The sequence below is a fragment of the Gasterosteus aculeatus genome, chromosome X (assembly GCF_964276395.1).
Source record: "Gasterosteus aculeatus chromosome X, fGasAcu3.hap1.1, whole genome shotgun sequence".
NCBI lineage: Eukaryota > Metazoa > Chordata > Actinopteri > Perciformes > Gasterosteidae > Gasterosteus > Gasterosteus aculeatus.
In genome coordinates this window covers 14,036,022-14,046,473 of record NC_135698.1, presented here as the reverse complement: position 1 = coordinate 14,046,473, position 10,452 = coordinate 14,036,022, and the positions used below count along the sequence as shown (strand labels likewise).

The window sequence follows — 10,452 nt, the reverse complement described above, 5'->3', positions numbered from 1 at the left end:
CATTTCTGAAAAATTGCCACGCAATGACCAACCGATTCAGATGCAATTCAAGTTTTTTTTTTTTTCATCTCCGCCATTATAAATCTAATGTGTGAAGACTCACCTGATGATGAAATGGACACGTCTGTTTCCAATGTGTAATTTCCCTTAGGAAAGCAAAACAATGACTCGTATATCCCAAACCACTTTCCGTTTCCTCAAATACCCTATAAAGTATTTAACTGGGATCATTGTGGAGTGGCCTGTTATGGAAATGCTATAATTAGATTCCTATGCGTGAGAGGCTTGCAGGGTGTTGATCATTGTTTTTTCATGAGGCAAACACAGTGATATGAATCCTATTCTTTCACACACGCAGGGCCCTCAAGACATTCATGAAGGTAACGTAAAGTAAGCTTAGCTACTGGTCAGTTACTGATTCTTGTATGCATCGCGTTAGTTTCCTTTACCTTTTCCTTTCTTATCAATGGTGTCTCCGAGGTCTTTGTTGACCTTATAATCTTGTGATACTTTACAAAGAGAGGTGTTTTATGTCATAGCGGAAAGCACATCAATGATAGACACAAATGGAGTGCTGGCGCCCTCTGGCTTTCTTACTGTGTAAATTGCCCCCCAAAAAATGCACAATAATTTTGCATATTTTTGTTTTTAATAGTCACGTCTGTGCAACCATCATGCCGCAATGTAAATGAAGTAAATCGTGTACATGTAACTACACCACTAGATGATTTTTATGTAATAATGTGCTCTTTCATTTTCAAGTGTTCCAGGGAGTATAAAATGAAATTACAACCGGTAAACTTCTCCTAATCCAGCCCAAGAGTGAATCGTCTTGCTGTAGAACAGTTGTGCTTTGGAAGTCTTATTGAGCTTATGTGCCCTGCATTTTTAATGTGAGAGAGAAACACAAGAATAAAACACTCAAACTGTCCCTTTACCTGGAAACATCAGGCTTTATGGGTTTACTACATTATTTATATCGGTGGATATTCAAAAGCTGTTAAAGCTTGAGATAAAACCTGCCTGGTTCAGTGTGTCTGTGAACGCATGTGTTCATAGGAGGAAGATAATAATTTGAAGCAAAAAAACAGGCAAAACTCATTTCAACAGGTATTAAAACAGAAAGCCAAACAACCACATGTTGTGATTACAGTTTATGAAAAGAACAAAATACTTGGATAAGAAAAAAAAATATTTATAATATGATACAAGGATATTTTGTGCAAGAGGTTGTTGAGGCTGTGAAACCTGTACATTATGAACAAAGCACTTAAAATTCAAGAGCAACCTGAAAGCAGAACACGGCTTCTGAGCGCTGATTGTGTCAAATGGCTTACTGTCAAGACGCCAGCTGTATTATACAAATGGTTTCCACAAGTATACAATCACTGTATAGGAGATTATATATTTATATAAAGTGCGGAAGAAATAAACACTTAAAGCAAAGGCCTGAAGTGCTCTGTGACTGAGTATGATGAACCCACCACCACATGCTGAAAGCCCTCAACGTATAACCAGCTGGTTGGGCTAAAATGTAAAAAAAAAAAACTGGCAGGGCAGCATTACTGTTGGCAATAGTTGAGCTGCAAAATATATTGTATTACAAAGTGTATGAAAAGGGTTACTACTTTTCCCAATCATTTGAACAGTGTGGAAAAAGTCATCTAAAAATCCCCTTTTTACAATTATAAACACATGTTGTGTCATGCTCCTCCTACACTCGGGCAGAGCACCACATGTGCTCCTTTTTCAACCTTGAATATGAAATCACCTGTAAAAAATGAGAAAGTTAATTCTCATTTCAGGGGAATAAGACTTTGACATCAAAGATATAGGAAAATATATGCACTGTTAGTGACTAGATTACATGTTTTGTTTATAGTATCATAATTCTGGGTTGTCTCTAATAATGTTTTAAGGTTACAAAAGCAATGAATTCTGCATGGAAGTTGAGTCTCAAGAATACGGGAGAGCAAAGAGGCATCAAGCGGTCCATCAGACTCTGTCCAGCACTTCTCTGTGTCAAAACAACCAACAGCCGGGGTTTCTGCAAGATCATCTAGGTCTGCTGGGAGCCCTGTTGAAGGACGACATTAGCTGTCTGTCTACAGTAGGGTGGACACACCATCGAAACCAAAGACTGGGTAAATTGAATCTAGCATGCAATGTCAGCATACAGTAAGGGTGTTATGTAAGAAAAGCTACTGAATGTCACAGTACAGCGATTCAGTTACTTACCGAGTTGGTTCTTTTGCGTTTCCAGCAGTCTGGATTGAGTCGTTTCTGCTCCTCAGCCAGAGCCTTGGCCTCCATGGTGTACAGCCTCCTCTCCTCATTCTTCATCTTCTTCCACTTGTCACCCAGGATGACACTTATGGCTCTTGAGTGCAAGGTAAGAGGCAAAAGATGAAGGACATGCCCTCTTCGTCATAGTGCGTCATAAAGTGGTATTCAATAAAAATGTTACACAAGAAGGTCATACAAATGTAATAGTGTACATTTAAAGTCCCTGAAAAAATGTTAGAATATAGCCTATATCATATGGCATAAAAGTTGGCGTGAAAATTACAAATAAATGTATAAATATATGCTATGCCATAAAAAGTCATTAAAAATGTCATATTGTAATACGGGTATTACGGGTAGATCCAGTGTTCTGATTGGTTGAGAGTGGGTCACGGGGTTAGATTTTGCGGGACTGTTTTAGCTTTAAGCTTGGTGGCGATCGCCGGAAAAAAAAACGTAAATCCCACAAATGGTCTGTTTCGGGCAACGTGAGCTTTTGCAACCGGACAATTAAGGTGGACGTCATGAGCGATGTGAATGAATGGGATGGTGCGAGACTCAATGCTGTTTACGTGCACGTACGGGGACTATTTTTTCTCTAGACTACTGAAATGAGATACACAACGTTTGAGGGATAATACTATTCTGTGCTGAAAGGCAGCTATTTACTTACAATTTATAATTTCGCTGGTAACCGTATTATAAAAGCAATAAGGTACTTGAGGCAGTACTTTATCTTCAACAATGTAACAGTTCGAGGGTTGCCGCTCCGCGTTTCGGGCCTAACAACAACGCCGAACTGCTACATTATTGGACAGTAAAGTACAGCCTCTCGTACCTTATTGCTTTTTCATAAAAATTAAATCAATTAAAATATAGAGGAAGATATAGATATAGAAGAAGAATGTTTGTCATAAATGTGAGCCTGCGGTTGACACAAACACTGGAGTGCGGCGATGTGATTGCGTGCACTGGATCTCATGGAGTGTTACGTACCTGTTGTCCTTCCCGGGGTACATCTGTGTGTACTCTACTCTGTACTTCTTGGCAAAGAGCATGAAGGCGTTCATCGGACGCTTGCATTTAGTAGGCGTGGCACAGGCGGCTGTTCCTGAGGTCTGGCTCCTGTTTGATCTGCCAGTAGAGGATTGTGGGGAGCCGGAGCGCTCGCAGTCCAGCCCCCCGCTGGACAGGGAGGTCTTGCGCTGACGGGCCATGCTGCTGAGAACATACACGGCTGAGGAGTCGAGTGGGGTGAAGTCATAACTGCAAAAACAAAGAAGAAGATGAGGCATTTGTGTTTTTTGTTGTTTTGTTTTTTTATCTGTTGCATTTCATTTGCAGCATTTCTTCCAGCACATGTGCTGTTTGTTACAAATAGTCGTCTTGTCACTTTCAAGAATCAAGAATATGTACTTAATATTACAGCAGTGTACCTTCTGAAAGTATCAAAGACGACCGAGTCATCGCAGTTCATGGCTTCTGGGTGACTTGGTGGCAGGCACAGGTTTCCCAACTGCATCTCATAGCAAGGGATCCCATGGTGCACCACGGTAAGGCTCGGATAAAAGGAACACCAACCTGGGGAAAAACGGGTGGTAACGTAACGATCAATTTGATAATGCAGCTGTTCATAAAAACATAATATTATTTTGTATTTTGCATCAGGCAAACAACAACTGGTCAAGTGGAAGCTTCTCATGGCAGAGACCACTTTAATATATTGCAATAATATCTGTTTTCTGACAAAGAGAGAACATGTCCCGCAGCTGATATTTTGTGCTTATTTTATACAGAAAAAACACTAAACAAAAATTATTTTACCTTTATTTTTCACAAAAAATGGGTGATCCAATCGGCACTCGGCTGTTAAAGGGCTGTCATCGGGTGAGCCGGGGTCAAAGGTCAGTTTAAGAACTGCCTGGCCAAAAGATACAGTCTCTTCGTGGCTGACCAACTTCAGACCCTCTGAACCGTACCTCTGTAAGAGAAACAAAAGACCAGATGGGTTGAATACAAACAATCAACTTGGAGCCGGATGGCCTGACAACGTATTTTGTGAGATACTTAGTGAGACCACCACTGTGAGTGACCATGGATGTTACTCAGTTACATGTTGTATGTTTTATGCACTCAGTTACTCACTTTCTGTACCTCTTCTGTCAGCCTGGCGGCCACCTGGTGGCCATTGCAAGCAACTGTCATGGCTACTGACAGTGATTACACTGAATCAAGCACTTATCTCCTCAGCAATGAAGCAGGTAGGTATGTCCAAAGGACAGCTTATTCAATGCTGTAAGACATACTAAATAGTCGGTTTGTGGTCTACCTTAAGAGAGGAGGAGGCTGGCATCACGGTTTCATCATCAGAGTCCTCATCAGAATCGCCAAGTTCATCAGCGTCCTGCCACTCCACATTAGGACCACGATGGAAGCGCAGGCGGGTTCCTGAATATCAACACCACAGTGTGACATGATGAATAAGCAGATGGGTGTTGATACTTAAGAGGAATACACTTGGATGCAATACTGCCATTTGGACTCCAGAGGTCAGAAATGATTTACAAATGTGTGTAACTCAACCTGGTTATGAAAGAAAGGGAACAAAGAGTAGCATCAGCACCCATCGGTCAAGTGAAATTATCAGAAGTGGACCAATTTAAAACCGCTCTATTTCCAAACATTTCCCAAAAGTTGTTTAGTGCCTTTACATTCTGCCTCTAAGCTATGAGACCTCATTTTAAAGACCATGTTTCCTTCAGGATATTCTTCAAAAAGCTGAATTTTCAGCTCTATGTGTGTGTGAGTAGGTGAAAATGCCTGGTGCACACATACTATATGTACATGAGTGTGTATTTACATGCCTTTAAGGAAGCAATGCCACGCTGTGGAGGGCCAAGAGTGAGACCAGGCCATGTCTTCATCGTCAGAAAAAGATGAGGACATTGAGAAAACTCCAGACTCGGATTCGCTGCTGGCCTGTTGCAAGCAATAAACAAACACTTTACAATGAAATCCCTAAAACAAATAACTCCAGTACTTCCAATACCAGGAAATAGTCATTGAGTCTAAAGGAATGCATAGTTATTTGGTTTTAAAACGTTTGGGGTGTAGATGAAAAAGTTACCCGGACACGCCTGCGCTCCCTGAAATGGCCTCTGGACGGGTTGGGAGCACTGCTGGCTAATGGGGGACGGGCGTAAGAATGTAAACTATTACTGTTGCCAAAGATGTGGACCGGAGAGGATCTGAAAAAAAGAAATGTCAAGAATGTATATCATGGTTCATAATAATGTTAATTAAGCAACGTATGAGTGATATTTATGAGGTACATACAATTAGCCATTCTTTTTAATAACTGCAAAAATAAGGATGATTTCAGAAGATATTTCATCACAGCAAACTTGCCCAGCCTGCAACCTGGAATACATGCTAGAGTGCCATCGGGGCTATCAACTCCTCTTTGAGTCTATTTCCTTATATGAACTCATCTCGTCTTTGTTTCTTTTCACGTTAGTTGGTCTTGGTGCAAACCTCCTATGCGGGGCGCTCTTCAGCAGGGAGCTCTGAGGGCTGGTGGCAATGTTGGCCAGCTCGGTGAGCCAGTTGGTGCTTGGGGAGCAGCTCAGCTCCTGGTGGGACACCCCTGCTCGGACCTGAAAAAACCCTGGAGACCTCTGGTCCTCCTCCACCTCCTGCAGCTCTGGCAAGTCATCTGGAGAGAAATCAAAAGTAATATGATCATTAGTGCGGGGAATAGCTAATTTACTTATATATCAAACGTGAGGGGTTTTACCATAATCCATGTGGCACCCGGGTGAGGAAGGTAGGTCCTCGTTGCACTTGAGTAGATCAAAGGACTCGTCCATTTTCACAATGGTTCTGCTATTTCCTTTTCTTTTTTTTTTCAAAAACAGGATTTATATTAGTTTAATCAGGTCCTGCTGCCACAACAGCTGGTTTTATGAAAAATACAAAAAGGGTCACAGACAAAGCTTTCAGAAAAGTGAAACTCAGTCAAGTGAAAAACATATTATTTATAATTGTATACGAATGCTACTATGCCGATTCTTTTCTATGTGGGTTCATGCAGACATGAGCGAATGCGTAGCGCAAAACATCATACTCATAACTGGTAAAAATATGTCTAATAAAATATTAAATGAAATGAAGAAAACCCAGACAGAATGCGGGTAACACACATTGTTAAAAAATGTCACACTTTACAACACTAAAACGGAATAGGTGGGCAGCCTCAAGGGAATCCTTTGTCTCCGCATCGACGGTATTCCGCTGCGAGCAGTCACGTGACCGACTGCGTAGAGGCCTTGTTTGTAAACTTAAAACAGATTCTGCGCATGCGCACCACGGCCCATTCATTCGACTGCGCAGAGAAAGTGGAAAAACAGCGGAAATTCGTTTTGAAAAGTCTCATATGGAGCCTCAAAGACAAGAAGTTTTAAATGACAAAGGCAAATATTGTATCCAGGATCTGTTAAAGCCACGCAACGTAAAATAAAAAATAAAAATAAGTAGAAAAAAAGCGGAGAACATCAAGTCTAGGAAGAACTAAGACACCTTAACGGGTTTTAGCGTTTTGACAACCGACGGTGGCTGGATGCTCCGTGAACCGATGATTTTACTTCTTCAACGCGGATATGCACCAATGACATTCCGTTAATAAACGTCTCCAAAGTATCACGATGCCGAGTAGACCGTTTTGCATATCGGGCCTAACACAGTCTCTGCGCCCCCCGCCCCCCCCCCCCCCAAAGTCCTCAAAACCACAGGCAGCTAGTCGGGTTCAACGCTGTAAACAAAAGAATGTCAACAAGTTGAGGCATGACGCAACCTCGGTGCCCCGTTCCAAATGAATGACACGAACCCCAGACAGGATTATCGGGGGTATTTTGAAGCAGATACCAACGAATGAAAGAGATGTCTCGTTTTAGGACGCTGCGGTCGGACGGGCTCGTTGTCACTAAAACAACAAGCGTCACAGTGAAAAAAAACATTGTCGAGCTCACTGGAATTCCAGTTGGAATAAGCGCGTGACAACGCCCCCAAAACACCACGTTAGTACGGCGAAGACGCGGATCACGCGAAGCTCAAGTTGAATTTTTGTGTGAACCTTTTGTTTATCCGGAAAAGAAGAACTCAACTTCCCACTTACCAAACCTGTCGCCATCAAGAAAGTATCTGGCATTCACTCGAGGGGCGGGACTGAATGTTTCCAGAGAAAGCTCCCTATTGGTGTACAAGAACGTCAATAACAAGAATCCGAGTGCTCGATTGGTCAGTGGTGTTGAGGAAAATATTAAAGGCGGGGCCTAGTTTGTTGATCATCGTGTGATTGGATGAACGTGCATGCCTGTTACTACCCAGTAACAGCTGATTGGCAATAACAGGAACAATACATGGTTAGTTTTGATCAGCAATGTTGCGACTACAGCAAGTACTTACAGTCACATTGACTTACATATTCCATATGCATTATTTGTCTTCTCCTTTGTAGTTAAACCATCAGTTTCACTTTCACTAAATCATCTTGTGAATGAACAAATTCTTAGGAATACGGAATGAATGAAAAGCCTCAGTTTGCTATTCTATTCTCTTCTATGAACAAATAACAATGTGACACACAAATATACAAATGTTCTTTATTGACATGAAAAATGAAACATAAAGTACTTTCATCCAGTTTGAAGAGTTTGCCTTCAAAAATCACCACCTCTACCTGCACAATGGGTGGGCTAAATGACATGTTTAAATGTTAAACCAGCTCTACCAGTGTAAGCTGCAGGAAACCACAGACAAAATACAGAACACTTCAATTATTAATCTTAAAAAGATAGAGAAGAGATACAGAGAAGACCCACTTTAGATTCCTGTTTAGAGTAAACATCAGAATATGTGTCTCCAAACAGTATATGTTGTTGGCAGAGGTAGACAGCAATAATGGGTGTATAATCCAAATGTATGTTTCACCGACACAAAAACAATTAGACTCAAATTTCACATTAAAACACAGAAAAATCAATAGACACTGCCTATAATGACCACAGTTTAATGGGCCAACTTATCAAATCTAAGCTGGGCCTATACAACAACCGTAAATATATGTTTGAAATTGTACAGCAATGTGTGGTATATTCATACAAAACTATCAGCTATCTCTCGGAAGTTAGTTTTTTTGCAAAAGCATAGTATTAGGCTAACAGCCACAAACACACTTACCAATGATACACAGTCAATGAACATGTGTTCAAGGATTCAAATGTATGACAAACAAAATGTTACAGTAGTGCCAAGTCTACATTCTGTTGTGATCAGATTCTGAACTATGTCATCAAATCAACTTTTTATACAAATTGTTAATCCTTTTAATGTTGGGGCACTTTTGTTAATGCCCTTCCCAAAATGACAAGAGATTGGGACATATTGGCTCACAATTAATCCAGTAAGAAATTAGCTTTGGCATCTGATTTCAACAAACAATGTTTATAAATGTACAAACAATATTATACTGTAGGTGTAATTAACACTGGAGAAAAAGGTGAGCGATAACAAAAGGGTTTAATATACAAACAATGAACGCGTCTGACACCGAAGAGTAAAATATCCGCTTACATTTTTTGGGTGACAGTGATGAAAACTCAAACGAGCTTTATGAACTCTTTACTTCCATTGTAACGCAATTTGGCGAAAGTCTGCTAAAATGAACCTATAGTCTCAAACGTGATTCCGGCGTAGTCTATTTTATTCATCAGACACACAAATGTTATAGTGGATATTCACATTTGTAAGAAAAAGCCATTTAAGTGGATATGGGGACAAACATCCGTACAAGCCTCGTTTCTCGGGCCCAGCTGTCTCACGCACTTTGTTGCTCCATCCCAGTGCTACTTCCAAACAGGGTCACCAGCTCTCCTCATAGTTAGCTATGTTTCTCTTCATGATGTCCATGCAAGGACCCAGCAATCTCTCAAAGGCTTGGACGTCCATGGCTGACCATGAAACAAATACAATAAGAGGAGTCAGACATAATTCAAGGAGTTATGGAGAATAATGTGAAATAGTAAACGGTACACTGACGAGTTTATACTCAAGACGTAATACATGAATGATCATTAAAAATCCACAAATCATACCTAAGCATTTGACGCTTCCCACTGCATATGCTGATGCAGCTCTGGCTTGTTTGTGACGAGCGCTAGCTCCCCGAAATACTGGCCCCTCATGCACGTGGCAATATCCATCTCCTCATCCTCCTGGTCTTTTTTCGTCTGGAAAGAAATGCACATTAAAACGTACACACAAGCACATTTCCCCCCCTCATATAACCGTAAATAGTAGACTGGGCAAACGTACCCCTGCTTCTTTTCATGGTGATTCTAACTGGCCAGACTCAACAATGTAGAAGCAATCTGCTAAATCACCCTGTCGATCGAAGCACAGAAATGAGCATCTCAGCGCAAATGCTCCATTGCAGCAGAAAAGAAAAATGATCAGATGATAAAGAGGTTGATCACCTGAGCGATGATCTGCTGCGAATCGCTGTAAGTCTTGGTGGAAATGACGTCCACTACTTTCATTCTCTCTGAGAGCTGTGGATGGAGGGGTGTTCGGTAAACAATGGTTTTACTGCACATGCACGCTGCACTTTCCTCACACTGGAGAACAAAGCCCGTCTTACCTCTAAAGATGTAAGCAGTGGTAGCGTTTCAATGAACGCCTCATACACCCTCCTTTTCTTGGCATTGTTCTTCACTATAATCCTCCGGAATGTCAGACGATCCTGAAACAGAGTTTAAAGAAAATGAACACATGTTTCAAGGCCTCACTGTGTTCATTTTTTCTTTTTAACATCAGCTGTCCCTCGCTTTTCGATTCGGGTTAAATGTTTTTCTTCAAGCGTGTACTCAGGGCAACGTGCTACTCTCAGTAGTAGACCTTAATAGTAACAACCTTAATAATAATCACATTTGAAGGTTATTTTCAGAAGGATTATATGGATTAGACTCAAATCGTGGCCAGCAATACTAACATATAATATAATATAATAATAATAATCCTCTAATGCGGCATGTTTTCATCCAACAGTATTATGATGGACGACAACATGCAGCTCTAGAGGATTAAATACTGTTCCACAGTACAGGGGTC

General features: G+C 41.0%; 2 protein-coding genes across 4 annotated transcripts in view; both read right to left on the bottom strand.

Annotated features, from left to right (window-relative positions):
* Window positions 1-1,139: 1,139 nt before the first annotated feature.
* On the bottom strand, window positions 1,140-7,542 carry hbp1 (HMG-box transcription factor 1). 3 transcript variants are annotated; one of them, XM_040163204.2, is made up of 11 exons: window positions 7,460-7,542; window positions 6,083-6,183; window positions 5,821-6,001; window positions 5,414-5,534; window positions 5,151-5,265; window positions 4,616-4,734; window positions 4,111-4,267; window positions 3,723-3,867; window positions 3,283-3,552; window positions 2,239-2,380; window positions 1,140-2,077 (listed from the first exon to the last, which is right to left on the bottom strand). In XM_040163204.2, the coding sequence occupies exons 2-11, from the start codon at window positions 6,153-6,155 to the stop codon at window positions 2,060-2,062; spliced, it is 1,341 nt and encodes a 446-aa protein (XP_040019138.1). In that variant the 5' UTR covers window positions 6,156-6,183; window positions 7,460-7,542; the 3' UTR covers window positions 1,140-2,059. The 3 variants fall into 3 exon arrangements, with proteins under 3 accessions (XP_040019138.1, XP_040019139.1, XP_077938980.1); XM_040163205.2 differs by having other exon boundaries at window positions 1,140-2,068; window positions 7,460-7,508; XM_078082854.1 differs by having other exon boundaries at window positions 7,418-7,475.
* Window positions 7,543-9,028: 1,486 nt separating this feature from the next.
* The window catches only part of LOC144383748 (cAMP-dependent protein kinase type II-beta regulatory subunit-like), a 4,707-nt gene continuing 3,283 nt past the window's right edge, over window positions 9,029-10,452 (bottom strand). Inside the window, 7 exon segments of the mRNA XM_078082853.1 lie at window positions 9,029-9,213; window positions 9,216-9,293; window positions 9,438-9,479; window positions 9,482-9,572; window positions 9,658-9,726; window positions 9,819-9,893; window positions 9,983-10,084. Coding sequence (XP_077938979.1) covers window positions 9,161-9,213; window positions 9,216-9,293; window positions 9,438-9,479; window positions 9,482-9,572; window positions 9,658-9,726; window positions 9,819-9,893; window positions 9,983-10,084 — 510 coding nt within the window. The 3' untranslated portion in view covers window positions 9,029-9,160.